This window comes from Colletotrichum aenigma, assembly GCF_013390185.1.
Source record: "Colletotrichum aenigma strain Cg56 chromosome Unknown KSG_Cg56_contig01, whole genome shotgun sequence".
Lineage (NCBI taxonomy): Eukaryota > Fungi > Ascomycota > Sordariomycetes > Glomerellales > Glomerellaceae > Colletotrichum > Colletotrichum aenigma.
The window spans coordinates 6771499-6793738 of NW_023500907.1; the positions used below are offsets into that span (position 1 = coordinate 6771499).

The following is a 22240-nucleotide window of genomic DNA, read 5'->3' on the forward strand; positions in this document are numbered from 1 at the left end:
GCAAGTCGCGTAGGAGTCCCCAACGATGGGTGGTCTGCTCAGGTCTATGCTTACCCATCCTCATCTTCATCTCGGAGATGTGACAGCGCAATATGTGCTCTCAGAAAGGGAGGGGTCGCAGTATGGGTATTCGCAGGTAAGTCTGCACCTAGGGCTGTTGGCGATGAACGGCCAGCTTCTGTTCTCTCCCTGTGGCCTCCCGGTTGTCTTGACCGAACACTCCGCCACACGGGCGTTGAACCATCCGATAATTGTCGAGGGGGACGGGAAGCAAAGACGGATAGAGGAGGAGAGGGCTTTCGTCCCATGAGTGGCTATTCTTGTCTTGACTCCGTCTGTCGTCGTAGCTCAGGAAACGAATGTTTTAGGTCAACTTAGAGACAGAACAGAACAAGTGTATGTGGTTAGGAAACCGGCGAACCCCTAAACATCGTAGTGGCAGGGCGATCTCAAGGTCAGAGAGTTTAGACCACCGTTTGATCCCAAGCCCTGGGCTACGCCAAATTAACCTTCGAGACGCCAGCAAGATCCCCAAAGGCTTGATAAACGCCCCTGCGTCGAGTCGTAGTAGGGCATGTCGTGTTTTGCGTGGTCCTCGTTTCGCAATCGGCGGCACCGCTTCAGTTGTCTAGTAGATGTCGTCTCGAAGGCGATGACAAGCCCCCAAGTATGATGCCATAGCATTCGTACAAAGCAGACAAGGAGACACGGGTCGGAGTGTCTGTCGCGGTCCAAAGGACATGGACAAAAGGTCAAAGCCCACAGCACAAAACACAGACCATAGCCCACTGGAACCCACTCATTGTATCGCGTCGTACAATCTCTGTCGCGGGCGGAGAATATTTTTGGTGGCAGAGCCCCGTTCGTCACGCCCGTCGGGGCTAGTGTTGTGCTCAACGCGCGGGCTCAGAAGTCCCCGAGGAGCCTATGCTCTTTTGGTCCACTGGGATCGACTCCAGCGCAAGCATTCCTTCGACTCCGCCCGAGTCAGGGTCCCACACTCGGGGAGTCTAGATCGCGGGCACCACACGGCAAGTCCCTCTTTGCTGTGTTACCCCCCTTGGCCGGCATCATGGGAAGAGGCGGGATTTGCTTCTTTGTTACTTGTCTCTTGACGTTGTTGTGGCTGTCGTCGGAAGAGGACTCGGGATCGACGGGGGTTTCGAGACACGGGGCAGTGCTTTTGGATGGGCAGGTACCGTAATCCGGGAAGTGCCCATGGCAATTGGCATTCCTTGACTGCCGCGCCGAGACGGTCCCGATGTTCGCGTTGACTTTTGCGACTGAATGATGGTGATCACTGACAGCTGCACGACGGTATTTGGGACTTGCAGAAGGCGAGGAACTAGTCGGCTTGCTGGCCTAGGGAAGAGTTGTAAGTAGTCAGCAGCATGCACGTACGAATAAGGTACACCCCACGCGCGCAAGACAGGCCTCACCTGCAACCTGGGACCTAGTTTCCCTAGCCCTGGGGCTCCTCGGCTTGTCGTTGTCGGCCTTGCAGACAGACAGGTTGGGCGTGCAAGTGGTGATTGGTGGTGATAGTGCGTCGATGCTTGAAGTTTGGGGGCTTGAAGTTGCTACGCAGTACTCCTGGTCCTGCAACTGCAACTGCCAATGCAATGGCAACCGAGCATCTCGACGATCGACATGGGCTTCTGCTCTCAGTGGCCAGTGACGGATGGAAGAATCGGCACATCAAGCCCCCCTCCCAAGACTCGAAGCCAAGACGAGGCAAGGTGCAGGGGATCATCAGTTTTCACCTTGCATTGCTGGAGCTGGTTCGCCGATGCAATGAGAAAAAAGAGAGTGGGTCAGCGACAGGCATTCCACCTCATCATTCAACAGGCTAGCGCCAAAAAAGACGCAGATCTCTGTTCTCTGGGGCCTGGGCTCTCACGCCCCACTTTCACATCCCAGCAACACCCACGACTGGATGGAGACACTCAAGGGAAAGAACAAGGGCCCATTTCGTACCTCCCTGGTCGAGCGCCTTCCATTCGGGGGGGGAGAGAGAGACCGAGGGGCAGACTCAGAGAGACAGGATGAAGGCAGCTGCCTTCCACCACCACTTCACTTACACCTGCTGATGGGTATCCCAACGAACACGCACAGTGCCGCATCAGTGTGGTTCTGCGCGCATCTCCATCTCTCTCTCTCCATCCTGGGTCGGTGCCCGCCCGGCCAGAGCACGACCCAACCAATACACACCGGATCCGACATTCACACTTGCCTTGCTGTGCCAGGGGGGGTTCCAGCAGCAGTGCTCCGCTCCAGTTGAGCGCTCCAGTGCTTCCATTGCCAATTCTTCTCTGTTTCTTCCATGAGACGTGACCACCCATGAGATGCAGGTCAAAGTGGATTGAATCTCACATCACATCTCGCTGCTCGCCGGACTCAGCTCATACGGTCGCAGTGCAGTCCCACACCGCCCAACAGACCATTGGCAATCGACCATGGCTATTCCTTTCCCTTGCGTTCAGCAGGATTGGCAACAACGTCCTCAGGCCTGCCTACCGCTGGGCCGGCTGGTGGTTTGGGGTGCTGTTCCACGAGGAGCGGCAACTCCCATGGAAACCCAAAGTCAGGGAACCCTATACCAACAGCACGTATTTGCGCCGTCCGCCTTCCCGTTGTACCGCCGTACCGCCATACCCAGACTTCCCTATCTGCACGGCGTACCACCACAATGTCACCAAATGTCGACAGAGAGGGGCCAGAGGGAAGGCGGGAAGGGCACAAAAAAAACACAGGAATCCACTTGCGGTGCGCTTTCCCTCAGCTCCGCGGCCGCGGTTATCTGGCCCTGGACCTTGTCTGCGCTTGCTTGTCCTAACCTCCAGGCTCCGGCCCTCAGCTCTGGGCTCCAACATCTCCGGCCTTCCAGCTCCCAACCCTCTCCCGTTCTCTTCTCCCTCCTCGCTCGGTACCGAGGCACACGCTACCCTCCGTTTCCCTGAGCCCACGCTCCCGTTCCGCGGCGCGGCCAACCATCTCCTATTTGGGGTCTAACTCCTTTTCTCGCAACGAGCCCTACCTTGCATTGCAGCGAGGATGGCCTTACCCGTCCATCTCATTCTCCAGACTCCAGGTTTCCTATGCAAGACGCTGCGGCGGCCGTGTGCTGGTCCCTTACCTCGCTTCCTTGGCGCTACGCATAATTGACCCCTCCCAGAACTTCGGTAGACATTCGGTGTACGGGGTACATGCCAAAGTATCGACACCATGACGGTCCGCTTCACTCACCTCCGCCTGTACGTACAACCTGCCATGCGGCCTGCGCCTCGTACAACCAGCAAGAAGACAGAGACGTAGTCTCTTAAAAGCAAGGCCAAGACCTCGACCAAGACCTGGAGTTCGCCGTCTTTAGGGAATGACACGCATTCGGAGGTGCAGCGACACTGCCAACAGACCCAGCATTAGGTCGTGCAGCATCCAGTTCGGCATGTCGTCGTGTCTGGCTATCTGAACCGCGGGCACATGTCTTGGGTGTGTGCGCGAATGTCGTGTCGGCCACTCAGAAGGCTTGCCACGTCCTCCATCCGTCACCCACACCCCTCGCCGCCACAATTTGGTGATTCCCACCGCTGGGGACCTCGACCGTAGAAATCCCAAAGGTTGTGCCGCAGGGGGCAGGGGTCTGTCCCTGGGGCAGCTTATGTTGCTGTTCTGCCGCGATTGCTCATCTTTCGCATTGGACTGCACTGGTCGACGGCCCGCTGCGCGGCTTTTGCTCGCTCACCTGGACCTCCTTGCCATCATATTTGTGCCAAAATAACGAGAGCCAGGATCAGCCCCGATCCGCCATCTATCCTCGGCATCCATGGACAATTCATCACCAATCTTTTCCTCTCCTCTCTTTGCCTGGTTACGGTCTCAAGAAGAGGGGCAGAGGAACAAAGTGGAGGGGCGGTCTCAGCCATCATTCCTCGATTGAGAATGGGAAATCCAAATACCACAAATCCACACCGGCCGCCCAGTTATGTACAGCCATCGATCTAATCCACACCATGGTGATATCCTGGAAACATCATCGATCACTTATAATCCACCAGGTACGGGACTTTAACCAAAGGTGTTGCACCCACGGATAATCTGCCTCTTCTTTGTTTCGTCATGTCACCAACCCACGAGTCAAGACGGCGGATCCGGAATCGGGCGGTCCCTACAGCTCTACGGAATTCCGATCTTCAGCTCCAAAGGCGGAGGTGAGGGAGGGATGCGAAAAAGAAGCTTTTATTTTTTTCTTGTGCTTCCAGCAGGTGTGGATTTCTCGCAATTCCCGTGCCGTCGGCGTTGGCCGCCGTCGGACAGCGGGAATAACGGGGCCTGCCACCGCCGCATACAATTCCTTCTTCACCTATTGTCATCGACTTGATGACTCGACCTGACTTGAAGATTTCCAAGAACATGCCATTGGACAAAGGTCGTCAGAGTCAAGTCAGACAAGTTGAGTACAGCCCACCCCTTTGCTCGGCCACGCCCCTTGCCGTGCGGCCTTTGGAGACTCGACAATTGTAGGTGAGTAATGATATTACTACGGCAGTTGCAGTCGATAAGCATTACCAGCGGCAGGACGCAGAGCATAGCAAATCTCCCAGTATCTACGAGCATCCTGGGAGGTCAGGTGTAAGAGGTATGCAATATGTAATATTCAAGTGGAAAAACAAAACAAATTGGGCAGAATTCAAAGACAAGACAGATTTTGCTCCAACTTCTAAGGCCCCAAGTCCCCATCGGGAAAAATAAATCTGACACGCGACGCGGCAACCAATTTCTTCGCTTTGTCAGGAAATGACCAAGAAAGAGAAGGTATTCCTTGGAAGTGGCTTTGGGTTCTTGTGGTCATTTTATTGATTCATCCGTTGATCCAGGTCATTCCATTTCATTTCACTCGCAGCTGTGGTAGATATCCAGCTCGGACACGATGAGAAAGCCATGACCGAAAAAGACGAGCAGTACCTCATCATGGCTTTTTCAACAATCGTTCAAAGGGCATTCTTGGGTGGTTTGATACCTTGGCTTTTCATGTTGGATGGCGTGGTTGAGGCACCAGCCACTGGGGATTCCATTCGGTCTAGCGCCGGCATCGACGCCCGCCAAGCATGGACACCTCGCGGTTCCATGGACAATAGGAGTAACACATCATCGTCACCATCATCATCGCAGGCTCCGGAGCGTAGCGGCGTCAACAGCCCGCGACTGCCATACAGTGCACAGAGCCGGACGGCTCACAGGGAAGGAAGCACCAGCTGCCGCTTGCCACCTGCCTGCCACCTCTAGCAGAATATGGGTGATGCCCCTGCCGCGCTGATTGCTGGCTGCCGCAGGAAGTCGGTACGTATTTCCGATTGGCATGGAAGGAACTCCCTCCACGCCAAGGAAAAGTTGGTACCTGAGGAGGTACTTTTTTTTTTTTTTTTTTTTTTTTCTCTCTCTCTCGCTCAGCCTGCCATCAACCATCAGCCACAAGACGCACCCCCCTCCTCTTGGATCCTTGGAGACCCCCCGGCCAGCAGATCCTGGCAAGCAGCATCCAACCCATCCAGCCAGCAGCTGCCGGAGCAGAGCTCTGTGCTGAGGTAGGCTCTGGACTCGCACGCATGAGGGGAGTAGATTTACACCCGCCGCCTGGCTGCATCGGGGAGCGCCTCCTGCCGCCCAAGCTTTGCGTGGGAATCGGTACGTGTCTACTCATATCAACATTTCGTCCGTACCTCTGCCTCAGGTACATTCAATTCAATCTTCCATCACGCGCACTTCACAGGGTGCTCATCTTTTCTACATGTCCTCGTCACCTCTCAGATCAATTGCCTCGAGAACGACAGCTGCGGTACATCCCATGCCTACGTGAGCCATCATCCGATACGTACCTCCCTTGAGCTGAGGCACTTTCTCTCCCCCCTCGCTTCTTTACACGCCTCACACTTTATGAAAGGAAAGCGCAAATAGCAGCGAGAATTCAAACTGAGAGTGAGGACGTTCTGCGGTAGAGGTAGAGAAAAGCAGGGCAGGAGGGGCCAAAAAAAAAAAAAAAAAAAAACACCCACGGGCTTCCTGCTTTCACTCCTCCCCCTGGGCCGGTCCGCGTAGTCGTCGTCGTCTTCCATCTGCCACCCATCAGACGGAGACAGCAAGACGGGGCTCGCTGCGCAGACTCGGCGGCCATCATGGTAGCCCCTTCCCTGTTCTCGAGTATCTCATCTCGCAGAAAGTGACAGGGGGAAAAGAGAGGGAGAGTGAGAGAGAGGCATACGACGCACCGGACCACTTAGGCACGGCAGCAACGGCCATCACCCTTCCTGCCTTCCCATTTGCACGTTCGTAGTTCCGCCTTCACCTAAGAAATACAGGCAGACAAGAGGACCACAGGGCAAGCTCCTCCTGTTGCGTGTTTTTTTTTTCGACTATCCCGTACACTACTCTAATTCTCATCCCTCACCCACTTCGAGGTTGGGTCTTTCTCAACATCCCCTCTTCCTTCCCGCACACTCTCCTCCTCCGTGGGCTAAGGCATTCCTTGACCCTCCTCTTCACGTCCAGGTCACGACTCCAGGAGTCCAGGAGTCCAGGTTCATCCTGCTGCTTTTTCACATTCGCACCTACCTACCACCCCTCCTCTCCCAAGTCCCCTCCATCTCTGGCGACTCCCTTTCCCCTCGCGCAGGCTGTCGTTGCGCGTCTCCACCGCGAGCCAGCCCTCGTTCGCTAACCTCCCAACCTGTATCCGTACCTACCCAGGCGTCCCATAATTGCCTGCGTTACCCCATTGTTTGGGTTTTTCCCTTTCCCTCTTCCGTCCGAGGAGTATTAAATTCGTTCTTTCTCCCGGGAACGGCGCTAAGATCGAGAACTCCCTCCCCTCGTCATAGCCTTCATTGGGTTTACCCCCTTCACCCCCATCCGCTAGCTCGTCTCTGCCCCTTCTCCTTCTTTCCTTGACCTCACTTGCCGTACCGTACCGGGCGAGAGTCAGAGAACAGACACCAGAAACACGGACACAGACCAACAGACAGAGAGATAGCTTTCTCTCTTTCATTGCCGTCCACATCCACACTTCCACTTTCATCTCACGCGCAACATCCGTACCTTCTCCGTACGCCTCCAGCGCTACTACGACGTCGACTACTTTCCCTTAGTACCAACGGGGAAATCGAATCGCACTACCAACGCACGCGCACGACGCTCATACCTGCTGCTACTGCACAACCAGCGCGTCTGACTACGTCTTTCCCGCTGCCGATACGTTCGTCACGTCAACTCGACTCGAGCAAGACTCGGGAAGACAGAAGGAGCAACACACACCCTCCACCAACAGACCAGCCCACCACCACCACCCTTCACCCACCCAACCCACCATTGGTACCAAGGCCAAGGCGAAGGCCACCACGCCCCCCTACCACCACCGCAAGCACCGAGCACCACCACCACCACACACCCAGCTGCCTCAACCTCCCCCCCGGCCTACCCACGCTGCTCCCAAGTTCACACCCACGCTACGCTACCCGGGCTGCCCTGCTGAGCTGTGCTGCCCTGCGCTGTGTACTGCAAATCACACACACACACGCACAAGCTCCCGTCAATCACACCTGGAGACGCAGACCTTGACACGCTTAACGCGCATTCAACTCACACTTTTTCCGTCTGCACTTCGCCCTCGCTTCTGCTGCTTCTTTTCCTCTGTTGCATCTGCATCTTGAGTTCTCCTGTATCCGCAAGCCAGATCAGACAAGAGTCATTCGCTTTCTCGGGACTCCCATATTCCATTCACAAATCTTTCGCATACCGCAAGTCAGGTCCTAGCCTAGACCACGCCAAATTCAGACATACGCCTTCCCGATCAAAGACAGCACACACCCTGCGCTATACGCAAAGAGGAACAATTCGACATCCCATCCCCACTCTACCACCGCCCTCCCTACCTCCAGCTTTCGCAGCTGCCACTGCCGCTATAGCGACTCCTCACTGAGCGTGTACCTACGGCACTCCTCGCCGCCTCTGGTTCCCGGGCTCCATCAGCTCGTGGGCCTCCCCCCCTGCTCTATCTCCGATCCAGACGCTAAGCTGCTCGGCCTGAACTCAAGCGGAGGAGCCCAGCCCTTCCTTTACCTCTCTAGCGCACTATTTTAGTGCCGCTCTCCCCAGGCATTACCGTCAACCTCCTCTCAGCCAGGAAAGAGAGGAAAAAAAAGAGGCGTCCTTTCCGTGATCTGGCAAAGACAACGCTATCCTTGCCACTTTGAGAGATCCTCGCTCAGGGCCGTGGCTAGTCGACTTTGTTGTCATCACATCCCCATTTAACCATAAACCCGAGCCCTTGGGTGGTCCGCGCTATCTTGGCCGCCATCTTTATACACCATCGCCGCGCCGCCTCAAGTCTCACTTCACTCTGGTATCATTCGCTTGTTACCATTCTTCCATCATCCTTCTTTCCATTCTTCAAGTACAAGCCAACCGCCGCTACTTGAACCCGTCGCGCCTTGGACCAATTCACCTACCGCTCTTGACCTCGGAAAAAAAAAAACACGGCCTGTCACCACCAACCTACGAACCTGCCGTTGGCTCGAGAACTAAGGACTCTCCGGCCATACTTTGCGACCAAGACGTTCCACTGAACTGTAGCATGTTCTTGGTTCCAACGCAACATCAGTTCGTTGACAACCAAGCTTCACTGCTCTCTTCAGGCTCTCCCCAGCTTGGAGGTTCTCGCTCAGAAGCTGCTGCCATCAGTTCGCTTCTGTCGTCCATCAGCACCTCTATGGAACGCAGTGCTACCGAGTACTCGCAGTCAGGTTTGCCTTCGCCTTACCCAAGCAACTGCGGCGACACCCGTTCTGAAGGTTCTTCTGCAGATCACGCATCTGCTGCGCAATACGCGACCCAGCAAGAGGTTCGCCCCAGCAACTACTCTACCTCGGCCACTCCCACCTCCGAGTACAGCGTCTACCCGCCGTCTGCGCGGTCAGGATCCTTCCCTGAACATATTCAGCGATCATATCATCCAGCTAGCAACCACAACGGTAGCAGCGGAGGCATGGCGCAACAAGCAAGCAGTCCGTCTTTGCCCCAGCAAGATGGCCGTCACCATCAGGTCCCTCTGGCCAAGTCTGACCACGATGTACCCATAGATCCGTCGATAGCGGCGCCGAGTCCTACCTACGCGTACGGACAGCACTCTCCGTACGGCCCTCCGCCGGGAGACATGTCGCACTCATACCAGCACCCTTACGCGCAACCCCGTCCCGACTGGACCGGCTACGGTCAGCACAGCGCCGGTCCCTTGACACCCGCGAACCACGTTTTCCCCCCGACGCCGAGCTCAGCTCCTCCCCAGGGACGACCTAACCAGGTAAGTTGAGCAGCGAAGTGTGTCGAGCCAAATTGGCCCCGCGCGGTAGGCAGATGTTGCGATGTCAATTGGGTCCCTGATTTGGCAATTTTCGCGAGAATTACCCAGTTTGGTTTGGAAATTCAGCGAAAATCTCAGGATGAGGGGTCCCAGGCATTGCAGCAGCTCGCCATTGATGTGGGATCTGAGGCTGGCACGCGCGCATGTTTTTCACCTTCAGCATGAGACACAGTGTACTGACGTAACAGTTTGGACATCAGGTCTATTCTTTCGTTCCGATTCCCGGTGCCCAGCAGCACAAGCGACCCCGCCGACGATACGAAGAGATTGAGCGCATGTACAAGTGTGGCTGGAATGGCTGTGAGAAGGCCTATGGTACCTTGAACCACCTGAACGCGCACGTCACAATGCAGTCCCATGGACAAAAGAGAACCCCAGAAGGTACGTGAATTTGAGTGTTGACATGTTTCCGGACAAAGCATCGCTTCAAGATGTGTGAGCGCGTTGAAGCGCGTCACCTCGTGCGCTAGTGGCTATGAGCTGGTTTGTTGCTACAGGCCGACTTCGACGGGGATGACTCCCACCGTCCAACTGATATGAGGCTGACGATGCTTTACAGAGTTCAAGGAGATTCGCAAGGAATGGAAACAGCGCAAGAAGGAGGAGGAGGCCCAGCGAAAGGCCGAGGAGGAGCGTCAGCGTCAAGCCGCCGCCGCTGCCGCAGCAGCTGCTCAGAATGGTTCCGCTGACCCCCAATCCGGCGCTGATGGAGCATCGTCGGCATCCGCATACGGCACCAGCCGTCAGGTTCAGCTCCCGCCCATCGGATATCAGCCCTCGCAGTACCCGGCACCCCCTTCCGCAGGAGCCGTGGCCCAGCAACCTCTCCCCGAGTACAACGGATCTCACATGTACTCGGCCAACTACCAACCTCAGTCACCCTACGGCCAGCCAAACCAGAGCATGTACAGCTCACGTTAGTTCAGACCCCCTGCGTTCACCGAGCACAGGAGGCTAACTGCACAGCAAGATAACGGTGGTCAGACCACGAGCCACTGAGGCGCGTTGACTTGCTTGGGGACGCCATCGGAAATGACCCAATATAATGATAGAGGGGGGACTTGTACATTAACGGGTTTCCTTTCGCGCGACGATTGCAGCTCAACGGCATCTGTCCATACGACTTTCCTCTCGTTCGGTTTTTAGACGCGCGGCAAAATTCTGGTTCACAAAGCGATATCCTATCAGTCTTGGGCTTGGGACTTTCACATTTGACGGAGTAAACGCACAGCATGGTGTCGACGCGTCACCAATTCTCACCGATTCGGGCATACATACCCCCACCCACCTGAGTCGCTTCTACATGCGTATCATCACCCACCGGAATGCGTTTCTTTTCAATTTTCTTTCTTCACATAACATGATGCATTGGGAAATGGCTTTTCTTTGGACCTGGTTTCTGCATTTATGAGGGTTTCGAGGGCGATGATTTGACGAACCGAGTGGAGCCTCACTCTGCGCATTTGGGAGGGGCGTTTGCGATATCGAAGTTTCTCTTCAGCGCCACGAATATGTCTTCTGCGGCACCTGCTTCACCAGACGGAGGCCTGATGGGAAACATTGTTTCGACGAGCGCCCAGAACGCAACTTTCTGATAGCGGCCCCATCCCTCAAGTATACGTTTTCCTTTCCTTTTTGGACTTTAGTCCCTTGAGGCGGTCCTGTCTTCGGGAACGGCGATCAGGATTTTCGGAAAAGGGTCCCTTTTTCTCGGGAGAAGGCGAAAGCACAGGGTTGGCAAGGATGGGCCTTTGGAGTGGCGAGATACCAGTACACGAACGGGTCAAGGGCGCGCGAGGGAGTCGAGATTGATTTTTTGGTAGTTGCGAAAAAAAGGGAAATGTATAAGACTTCTTTTTTTTTTTGGCAACAAAAGACATACCCGGTTCACTAAGCTCTACAACTTGATGGTGAATTCATTCGGTGATCAACGCGACAGGACAGCGTGCTGTATAAACCGAGATGCAAGAAAACCATGCAACCCACGAGAGTGGTAGGTAAAGAAGATGCCTCCATGCATCCCGCCGGCCCCAAGCTGTCTTTCCGCGTAGACGAGTTTAGGACGAACACCGTGTGGGAGGTAGGGCGGGCGGGGGGATAGTGAGGCTGAGGCTGAAGCCGCTGAAGAACTTTTTTGGCGGGACCAGGGGTGCTCGATGCTGTCTGTTGGTTCTGAGGGTGTTGGATGACGCAGACGCGCGGGCTGAGAGGCATGGATATGGATGATGGTGGTGGTGGTGGTGTGTTTGTTGGTGGTGGTGGTGACACCATTCCGTTGCGAGTTTAGGTTCTGCGTCTTGGTAGTCCTTTTCTTACGTGCATAACCTGGAGAAGAGAGACAGGGTTCACTGCTTTGCCGAGTCCTCAGTCTTTTTTTCTTCCCTTGTCTCTAGACCCGAGCCTCGGGGATGACTTGAGCTAGTGTTGGATGGAGATTGATTTGGTTTTTTCGTTGGTTCGGAAAGAAAAGATCTTGTGTAACTGGCGCTACGGGAGTGGGATGCGGGCAAGGGTTGGTTTGCGGTCTACGTTAGTGCCGAGGGCTTCTCTACTTCCCCCGGGGCCTTGTTTGCGTTGTACGCGCGGGTAGGTGCAGATGGGTAGCGTGGCATTCTTTTTCAAAGGGGACATCACTTTTTATTGGAATTTATTGTTCTGTGGCGGCTGCATTGCATGAAGGGGGCAGGAAGGTTAGAGGTGGAATGGTGTGGGATATATGTGATGGATGGTTTGGAGGGGGATATGAATATGCTTTCTCCTTCCCTTCCGAATTGTGTTTTTGCGTTGGTTCTTGGGGTGGCGAGAGGGTGTGTGTAGATTAACACGGGGATGGATGGGAGAGGGACCGAAGGATTTTGAGTGTGCATATCGAGGATTGAGTTTATGGCTACGACTTTTCCTGTTTGTTGATGAGGGGTTGACATGAGGAAAGGCGCTAGGAACAAAAAGGCTTGTTTTTGTGTGCGGGTGACGGGTGAGGTCGAGGTTTAAGTTGAGTTGAGCTGACGTTTCGCTCCGCTCCGCGGTGCGGCGGTCGGTGTACCCGAGTTGCCGTGACACCGGTGCGTTGGTTCCATTTGGGAGCCTTACAATTTTTTGTCTTTTTTTTTGTGAGAGGTTACCTTCTGCCGCTTATTCTTTTTTCTATTCTTGTTCTTATTTTTGGGGGGCGACTGGATTGTGTTACTTTTTTTCTGTGTCGCCACAAACATGTACTCTTCGCGTGCGTTGGGTTGTCGAAGTAGTTGGGCGTTTGTGCATGCCGCTCAGGGATTTCCTACCTTAGTGCAACCACATCATCGGAATTCTGGGCGCATGGGGTAGGGTGAAAAAAGTAAAAGGCAAGCGATCGCGATCGGAGAAAAAGATGTTTGTTTAGTGTTTGCTTGGTGTGTGCTGGCTGCAGCGGTGCCGTAGTATTGGGGGCCGCAATTGAAAGAAAGAAGAAACGAAAAGGAAGGGTGACAAACACAGATCGCGGTGGAGTTGGATGCAACGAGTGTCGTGTGCCTTGTTCCTCGAAGCGTGTTTGCGCGCGCGCGCGGTAGCTAGCGGCAGCGGCAAGCGGCAAGTTAAGCGTCATGGGTTGCGGACGCGGTGGGTAAACTTTTTTTTCTCGGTTCGTGGGAAACCCCAGATTATTGACGGGCGGTGCCGCGCGTGTTTAGCACGTTGCTTGGGTTTGGGTTAGTCCTCGTGGGTTGGCTTCTTTAAGAATACATTCCCATGCGAGTTGCGAGGGTCTCTGCCTCTTTAGCGTCGACTTTATTAGGCTGTTCGGGATGTTGCGTGGTAATGACTTACTCACGTACCTTGACGAACTGGCGCCGATGTACTGTACATACCGACCCGAAGAAGGGGTTGGTGGCCCTGTGTGGTTTTTTTTTTTTTTTTTTTTTTTTTTTTTTTTTTTTTTTTTTTTTTTTTGGGGCGTTGGTTCCTTTTTGGATTTTTGGCCCCCAAGGCGACGCTTCGGATTGTGGCGGGCATTTCTTGGTTTTTCCTGCGAGGTTGCCGTTTGGGAGACGGTGTTGTGGGTTCCCATTTTTCCATGTCAGTTTTGGTTGGCGTTGAACGTAACGGTTCAATAGGTAGTTGGTTGACAGAGTTGCTGGTTGCATTTTGGGACTCTTCAACTTGGTAAGCTGACAGCATAACGCAATGTACTGCGTACTAGCCGTGACAATCAACTGAGGTCTGATTTTTCAAGTCTAAGATGATGAGTCATCTTTTCTTTGCAATTGGTGGCGCGTTGTTTTCAATTGAAACGCGGTTTATTCAATCCCTGCGTGGAGACGCTTTGCATGGTCTGTTGTCGAGTTGCGAGACGTCTAGAAGGGTCCATTGTGTGAGTGGCGATGCTGAGGCTCGCTTATCGCTGTGGCTATCGTCGCGACGCTGCAAACCAACCTAACCTACCCCTCCAGCGAGCGACATTAGTGCCTCCAATGTTGTTGCAGTGGCAGGCCTTGCCAGAGAGTGAGCACCCGCAATCTCAGCAGTGCATCTAGTGTGTGCTACCGATGACGTAGTCTGCAGTCCAGCGACGTCAAGCCTGGAACAGGAGGGCCACGCCCAACGGCAACGGCGCCCAAGTTCCTCTGCGCTGCTGTGCCAGTTTGCCGTGCCGTGCTGCTGTCTTACACAGAAACGAGAAGGGGGGGGTCTGGAACGAAGGAAGGCGCTGGTCCTCTGGGGAAATTGAAATTTGCCTGCGGTCAGATTTGTCTCGCATGCAAAATCCAGGAGGGAGGCGAGAGAAGGAGCAGACTGTCCGTCGCCAAACCACCGCATGACTGCAGGAAGCAACGCTGATGGCCGCGAGTGGGAGTGAGTGCCGTGCCGTGCCAGACTGGAATAAATCTTGGTTGCCTCCTCTGCAGCGTCACATTCCACGATCTTCTTTCTCGCTCCTTCCCTCCATCCTTTGAATTTTTCCCGTGCAACTCTCGTTTCTATTGTTCGGGACCTTCGCTCGACAACGCCCGTCGTTCGCAGCTCTGCCGCTCTTGCGGTTTCCGACTGTTTACGGCCGACTGCCTTGAACCCGCCTCGACAGCATCTCCTCCCTTGCTGGGTGTATTTTATTTTTCTCGCCTTCCACCTCGCGCGGGGAGAAAAAGAAAACACTTCGCCGCCCAATCCTGCGCTGTTTGGAAAGTCGCAAGCAGACACGAACCTGATTTCTATCGCCCGTTTCCACCCTCGTTTCCTTCGCGCAAAACTTACCTCTGCAACACAATCACAGCTTCACTACCGACTCCAACGGATTCACCCTAATTTCTACCTGGAATCCAATTACGCATCACTCTGCAATATTTTTGCTACGACACGATCGATATCCAGCAGGCTTAATCGGCAGACATTCAGCAGACTTCCGCGTACCCCTTCGCGCCTCTTCTTGTGTCATCATTGGACGGTAGTGGGACCGGACCCAACGCCTCCAAAATGACCGCCGCCGCCTCAATCGACTCCAATGTTCGGCCCGCTCTGTTCAGACCTTCGGGCCTGCACAAGTCCGACTCCTCCGTCTCCACCACCGCACTATCCTGCAGATCCATCCGCGTCACCGGCGCTCATCCGCTCGGCAGCCTTCACGTTCATCAACCTCTCGATTCTCCGCTGTCTCAAGAAGTCGCCGCCATGAACCCCAACATCACACCCGACGACGACGAGCCGCCCCCTCTGGCCGACATTGAAAATGAGGATACGATGGGCCTCGTCCCACAGGACCACCTGCAGCATGAGCACGCACTCGGCGGCGGCGACATCGTCCTCATCATGGACCTGCCCGCCTCCTTTACCATCGGCTACGACTCAGTCTCCTTCACTGCCCGCGAGTTTTTCGGCGTCAGAGACATCCCGCCCGGCCCGCACTTCTTCTGGGTCTCAGAGACCGAAGCCAGCACCACCCGTTGCGGCTTCTGGATCGTGAGCTCAGCCACGGAGAAAATTCACGTCATGCAGTGGGACAAGTTCAACGAGGTCGTCGGCGAGCCCGCCAGCCAGGTCGAGGCCCGCTTCCAAAAGGATAACATCCGCGACGTCTACCCCAAACTAGCACCCTACCAGTTCCGCGCCCTCAACGCCCACGTCAAGCCCGCCGCGTCCGCCTCGCAGCCGCAGTCACAGAGCCCGGACCCCGAGTTCGCAAGGAGCACCAACATCTGGCAGCGGCTCACTAATGCCATCTCTCCGAGTCTGCTCAGCAGGATCACGGCGCGCCAGGCCGGCGACTGGGCGGTGCACACCTCCGACCGCGTGAAGGGCGCACTGATGCTGCCCGCCGAAGTTGAGCTCGAGAAGAGAATTCCTAACGTCGTGGCGAGCACCGAGCTCAACTTTACCTTCAGCCAGGCCGCGAAAACGTACGACGTGGAAAGTATCGGCTCGGCGCGGACGGAGCAGGCAGTCGATGCGACTGCACACCTCCTCACGGCGGGCATCAGCGACGACGACATTGTAGGCGAGTTACAGTTCGCCTTTCTCGTCGGCATGCACCTGGGCAACGAAGCCTGTATCCAGCAATGGTGGCACATGCTGGTGGCTCTCGTCCTCAAGGCCTACACGTTACCCCTCAAGCGCCCTAAGCTCGCTCGGTCCCTCTTACAGACTATTACTGCCCAGCTCGTGTACAACGACCGTTATCTCGACGGCTCCGTCCTCGACTACGGTCCAGCCTACGCTCGGGATCTGAGGATGGCTTTGATCGTTTACAAGCGCCGGCTCAACGAATTGCTTCTAGCGCTCAACTCACTCGCCACGCCCGAGCAGGCCCTCGTCGGCCAGGCTTTCTCAGACCTCGAAGCTTGGGTCTGGAAGTTTGGCTGGGACATCCGAAGCGACTACCTCCGCAAGGGCAAGATGAGGCTCGAGGACGGCGAGGAGGTTGAGGTGGAGCTGGACGACCTCGAGGCGGAGGACGAGCGGGGCGAGTTTGCGCCCGAGATGGTTGAGCTGGACGAAAGCGGAAAGCAGAAGGATCTTGTCTCGTGGGATTAGAGCTCCGGGGTCAGGAGGCGCTTGTTGGAAGCAAAGGAGAGACGTCGTCGCAAGTCCCAGGCCCAGCAGGCAGCCAAGATGCTGGCGGATGCTGAGCCAGTGCTGCCTGTTGAAGCAAGGCAGCGTCGGTTTTCATCTCGGAGAACGTCAATCATTGATACACTTCGGCCTCGATCATCGAGGAACTCTGCTGTGTTGCATGTTGAGTTTTGAAGTTATAGTGACGGGCATGAGAATGGATTTGAGTTCACACGCGCGCACCATGCATGGAAAGTGGAGTTTGGGAAGGCAAGGAGTTTTGTTGGATTAGGGACTTTTTTTTTGGCATTTGGCATTTCAGCATGGGAGTCGTCTTGGCCGTTGCTTTGTTGGCAGGGAGGAATTGGTGAGGGCGCGCGTGGCTCTTTGTAATGATGGGAGGATGGTGTCCCTGTGTCTTTGATAATAATCATAACTCTGCGCAACGATGTCTCGGTTTTGACGTAGTGCGGTGATGTATAGGTACCCTTGACCTCGTGTAAGAAGATTCCATTACTTCTTTATAAAGCGTGAGCTGACCTGAAGCTGTGACAAACCAGGCAGTGACGTGGAGGTCATGACGTAGAAGAAAAAACAGATGTGTGAGGCATATCTTCCCGGACCAAGTCTATAGACTGGGTCCTAGCAGCCCCCAGTTTGTCCAGCTTCTGCTTTGGGGCCTGACAACAGCGTATTCTGCGTGTACATGAGGTTGACGAAGAAGATGGCGGAAGACTAGAGTTCATGGCTCTGGAGCCTGAAGTTATCCTGTTGTGGCTTTCATGGTGCTGTGGAGGGGTGATATCCATGAATATTGTATATCGAGAGCTAGGGAGACAAATATGCAACCCACCCATTGTCCAATTGTTACGGGTGTGAGAGAGCTGTTGTGGTTTTATATGGGCGCAGAAGCAGGGTTGACAACTCGGTATTCGACTTTACGTTTGTGGATGCGGAAAGACGAGCTTGAGATCATGTCTGTGTCTGAGAGCTGACTGGCCGTTGCCCTCTCGTCTTTGCTTGTTACACACCACGGATTTCACGCATATCTGGAGACTAGTATGGCAATACGCCAGAGACGGTGAGAAGCAGCGCCTGTCTCTCTCGCTCTTCGGCTGCGTCTGCGGCCCTACTTCGTGGCCTTCCATCCTGCCACTGTATTACGTCCAAATCACCAATTTTAAATCCTGAATATGGAGATTTGTTTGACGGCGATTCTTGCTGATTCTTGGATGTCAATGTGCACGTGGGTTATTTAAGGCACCGCCGAAAGCCTTGCTATGGGCGTCTTGTTCCTTGCCGACACAGCTGAGCTACCTCTCTCTGGCTTGACAGCAGCACTGACCTAGTATCCCAACGTACCTCAGAGGGGCCTGGCCTCCGAAGTGTATATTATAGCGTCTATTGTTTTACTAGGAAGAACAAGCCGAGATCGTCGTCGTAGACAGGAAGTGTTCCGAGAAAGTTAAGTACTGAAGCAGTTTGCAGACCGAATTAGTAGATTCAGACTCTTAAAATGATCTTTATTATCTTGGAGACATCTCAGCTGTTTCCCGGCGTTGCTGTCATTGGATGAGTATTTGTTTCAATCACATGAAGGGATTGGTGATCTCTGCGATGGAACATCCAAAAGAACGTCGCTTCTTACTATTACAACGACTTGGTATATATACTATTGTTCTCCCTCCCATTACGCCATATTTTGCCTGGAACGAGCCAAATCTTGTCGGCGGTTCCACATGATCATGGTTGAGTTTACTCGGCCCTCTCCGACATGCCTGTGGTAGTTGCTCGACTGCGAGATCAAGGGCGGCCTGTTTAGCTTTCATCTGAGGGCCTCCCTCGACTGCACCATTGCGAGATTATACACATGGGATACACTTAAGAAACTGGTAAGACAGTTCCACTTGACGAAGGACCGCTCAGGTTTGATGTGGCATCGTCCAGCAACGATCATGACTTGCACCATGGCACGTTAGCAAATCTCACCGCCCAGTTCCATCCAAAGAACCCTGGTTACATTGGTTCCTGTTCTAATACTGTCTGAAAACCAAAAGGTATCTCCTTTATAGTATGTATCTGGGCTTGAACTGTATACGGCGGTGGAGAGATACTGTTCCGCCACGGCAAGGATGCCAATCGCGTGGACGCCCTGCTTCAGTTCGAGCCCCGACTTCGCGGATGTACTCCAAGATAAGCGCTTCAGACTCATTTGAATCAGGATGCAATCACCAGGCTTCAGTAGGGCGGGCAGGAAGGCGGATCTGGGCAGACAGTCAAGAAGGATTTGTGACGTGAAGGTCTCGATGACCGAGGCCACTGGACACACCACTGACAGGACAGGACCCAAATCAAGACTTTCCCGCTGTCAGAGAAAAAGGGTAGACATGGCGGTAATAGGACTGCCTTGAATTAAACCTTCCCTTCGTTCGCGGACGGTCGAAAGGCAGGGAAACCTGTTGGATGAGCGCAGATTTGGAATACAGCATGGTCAGGACGTGATAACAGACAGTTCAAGAAGAAACAAGAATAGGAAAAACCACAAGGAGTACAAGCTCCCAAGCAACAGTAAGGAAAGGTTCTAGCCTTGGCCCGCGGGAGCTTATTTTGCCTCAATCTCCGTCGACGTATCTGCCCCAGACATAACCGGAAACGAAGACGGACAACACCAAGCTAACACACGTTAACACACGTCTTGACGACCGGGGCTTCGGTAGCCTCACGTATCGCGCAAACATCTTCACAGAAGGGAGAGACCAGCCAGCATCACACCATTGTCGCGTAAACGTCGTTGGATGATTGTCCTATTACTAACTAGCAGCATACCGCCCTTAGGGCGAGCTTTGCCTGGCATACAGTCATCTATCAATACTGCTCGACTTCAAAGCCAACCCAATCTTTTGCTCGTGGAAAGAGCGTCAAAAGTCACTGGACCCAACGGAGGGGGTCTCTAATGCTGTTCCTCTCTCGGCATTCTTCGTTGTGGTCGTCCTCGTTCCCTCTCTAATTTTGTTCAACCTGATCCACGTTTGGCCATGCCTGAAGAAATAATCGCAAACAAACCCAAAGCCGGTATGGGCCCAAATAAAAGAAACACTAAGGAAATGAAAAGCCTTGAAAAAGATACCGACTGCGTGGACACATGGGCGTGTCCGGGGTACCTCGAGTCTAAAATCCCCGTCTACGTGAACGCCGATTTTGCATTGGAAAGCGCAGGATGCCGCCGCATGGATAATCAATCACCTCGCTGTCGGGCGAAGTCCTTACCAGCGTCGGGCGCCACCAAGGGGAGCGTTGTTGGCATTGTTGTCTGCGAACGTACTGTTAGCATAGGTGTCGAAAGCGAGGAGTGATAAACATACTTCTACCACCACCACCGCCACCACGTCCACGGCCCCAGCCGCCGTAGCGACCGCCACCACCACCTCCGAAGCGGGTCATCTCTGCGAGACGAGGGTCGATCTCTTGGCGCGCTTCTCTCAGCACGTTAACAAGGTCACGAGCCTGCTTGGAGTCTGCAAAGTTGTTAGCATGATTGGATCAAGATACCAGACAAGGAAGATACTGACTGTCAGTGGTGAAGAGGGTAATGGCGGTACCCTTGGCACCGGCACGACCCGTACGACCGATACGGTGGATGTAGTCCTCCGAGTTGTTGGGGTAGTCGTAGTTCAGCACGTGAGTAATGTTGCGAACATCTTATTAGAAGGGTTAGCAGACGCCTCACGGTGGGTATAGCAACGTTCCAGCATGGAACCAGACATGTTTGATAATTATATCAGGCTGTCTTTCACTCCGTCGGAGACGGGGCAGTCTGTATGCGTCAAATGCCATCCTGGAAAGTTCAGTGTACCGGGTCCTCGGGCTTGGGGAATCTTGGGGACAGCTTGATGGAATCAAGATATGCCGTATCCACGCTTGTACCATTGGCAAAAGGCAGGCACAAGAGTGGGAAAGCGAGTATAGCAAGCCAAAGGCTACACACCAGACCAAGACTCCGCTCAAAGGCAGAGAGAACCATGGAGACACGAATGCATCAGGCAAAATTGCGCAATCAAGAGAGCCCCTAGACATAAGAGTAAAGTACAGCGCAAGGCTGCTGGAAGTTGCCATGAGGGTTGGGGGGTTCTGATACTCACCAATACCACGCGACGCGACGTCGGTAGCCACCATGATAGGGCTCTTGCCCGTCTTGAACTGGTCAAGGACCCAGTCACGCTCGTTCTGCTGCTTGTCACCGTGAATAGCTGCAAAGTTGTTAGCTGTTGATCAGGCAAAGGCAAAGGTGGAGACGTACACAAAGCAGGCCATCCGTCCTGGCGAAGGAAGCGAGTGATGTCGTCAGCGACACGCTTGGTGCCGACGAAGATGAGGATCTTGTTCTCCTTGTTATCCATGACCTTCTCCAGGTGCTTGATCATGCGGTCGCGCTTCTCGCTCTCAGAAACGACCTCGACGATCTGGGTAATGCGGTGGTTGGCCGCGAGCTCCATGGAGCCGATGTTGACCTGGATGAAGTCGGTAAGGAAGTCGGAGGCAAGGGCGCGGACCTCCTTGGGCCAAGTAGCGGACCACATGAGGGTCTGGCGGTCAGGGCGAATCTGGCCGATGATCTTGCGAATCTGGGGCTCGAAACCCATGTCCAGCATGCGATCAGCCTCGTCGAGAACCAGGTAAGTAACGCGACGCAGGTTGGTCTTGCCAGCCTCAAGCATATCAATCAGACGACCGGGGGTGGCAATGCAGACCTCAACACCTCTGGAGAGATCGCGGATCTGAGGTCCCTTGGGGACACCACCGTAGACGCAGGTGTTGCGAATGCGGGAAGACTTTCCGAACTTGGAAATCTCCTGCTGAATCTGGACAGCAAGCTCACGAGTAGGAGCAAGAATGAGGACGATTGGACCATCGCCGGGGGCCAGCAGGGGCTGGGCGTTGATGTGGACGATAGCGGGCAAGCAGTAGGTGAGGGTCTTTCCGGAACCCGTCTCGGCAATACCGACGACGTCGCGACCGGACAGAGCCATAGGCCAGCCCTGAGACTGAATGGCGGTAGGCGCGGGGAAGCCCTGGGCCTTGACCTCGTCCATCACGTATCTGGGGAAACCGGCCTCGTCAAAGGTCTCGACGGGCTTGGGAACATCGTTGCCAGCAATGGTCATCTGGTGCTTGCGGCGGAAAGAGTCGACCTCGGCCGGGCTGCGGGTGGCAACCTCCTCGTGCTCCTTGTAGAAGGACTTCTCGAATTTCGGGAGAGAGTTAAAATCTGTTCGGCAAGGGTTAGTAAATCGTTCTGTGGCATTCTGTGATGATGAATACTGACCCCATTCTTGCTGGCGAAGACCGGCGCCAAGGTTGTTCATGCGGTCACCGCCGCCGCCGCCGCCGTAACCACCACCGCCGCCACCGTAGCCGTTTCTGATAGGAAAAGGTCAGCAAAATGATTCTGATAATGTGCTTGAGACGACGCGAAATGCCGACGTCCGCGTGCTGTCGTATCGAGATTGCTTCAGGTTGGTTACAGGCGATCGTCACATCGTGTTGTGTTGCGCCAAGCCCCCAGTAGCCTAGCCTCGCGAAACGACTTTGTCGGAACAAAAGGGGAGGAGAGAAATCAATCAAAACTTACCCGTTGGAGTAGCCACCGCCGCCGTAGCCACCGCGATCACCTCTGTCGCCGCGATCACGACCACCGCCGTAACCGCCTCCACGACCTCCTCCGTAGCCGCCCTGGCCACCACCACCGTATCCGCCGCCGTAGGACATGTTTGTGCTAGAGAGGCAGTGAACGCGCTAGAAGCTTGTTTGTCG

At 54.5% G+C, this 22240-nt stretch overlaps 4 protein-coding genes across 4 annotated transcripts; 3 read left to right on the forward strand and 1 right to left on the reverse strand.

The window, feature by feature from the left end:
• Window positions 1–4010: 4010 nt before the first annotated feature.
• On the forward strand, window positions 4011–4749 carry CGCA056_v001801 (uncharacterized protein; the record flags this gene model as incomplete). The annotated part of the gene is made up of 5 exons (XM_037317061.1): window positions 4011–4055; window positions 4140–4208; window positions 4461–4521; window positions 4583–4636; window positions 4703–4749. The coding sequence occupies 5 exons, from the start codon at window positions 4011–4013 to the stop codon at window positions 4747–4749; spliced, it is 276 nt and encodes a 91-aa protein (XP_037185490.1).
• Window positions 4750–8623: 3874 nt separating this feature from the next.
• Window positions 8624–10408, forward strand: CON7 (C2H2 finger domain transcription factor CON7; the record flags this gene model as incomplete). The annotated part of the gene is made up of 4 exons (XM_037317062.1): window positions 8624–9349; window positions 9598–9790; window positions 9969–10325; window positions 10380–10408. The coding sequence occupies 4 exons, from the start codon at window positions 8624–8626 to the stop codon at window positions 10406–10408; spliced, it is 1305 nt and encodes a 434-aa protein (XP_037185491.1).
• Window positions 10409–14857: 4449 nt separating this feature from the next.
• CGCA056_v001803 (Protein AAR2-like protein) lies at window positions 14858–16411 on the forward strand (the record flags this gene model as incomplete). The annotated part of the gene is made up of 1 exon (XM_037317063.1): window positions 14858–16411. One exon carries the CDS (start codon window positions 14858–14860, stop codon window positions 16409–16411), a length of 1554 nt encoding a protein of 517 aa, XP_037185492.1.
• A 3281-nt stretch (window positions 16412–19692) lies between these two features.
• DBP2 (ATP-dependent RNA helicase DBP2) lies at window positions 19693–22195 on the reverse strand (the record flags this gene model as incomplete). Its single annotated transcript, XM_037317064.1, has 7 exons — window positions 19693–19739; window positions 19792–19944; window positions 19999–20127; window positions 20569–20676; window positions 20727–21695; window positions 21753–21847; window positions 22059–22195. The coding sequence occupies 7 exons, from the start codon at window positions 22193–22195 to the stop codon at window positions 19693–19695; spliced, it is 1638 nt and encodes a 545-aa protein (XP_037185493.1).
• Between the last annotated feature and the right edge of the window lie 45 nt (window positions 22196–22240).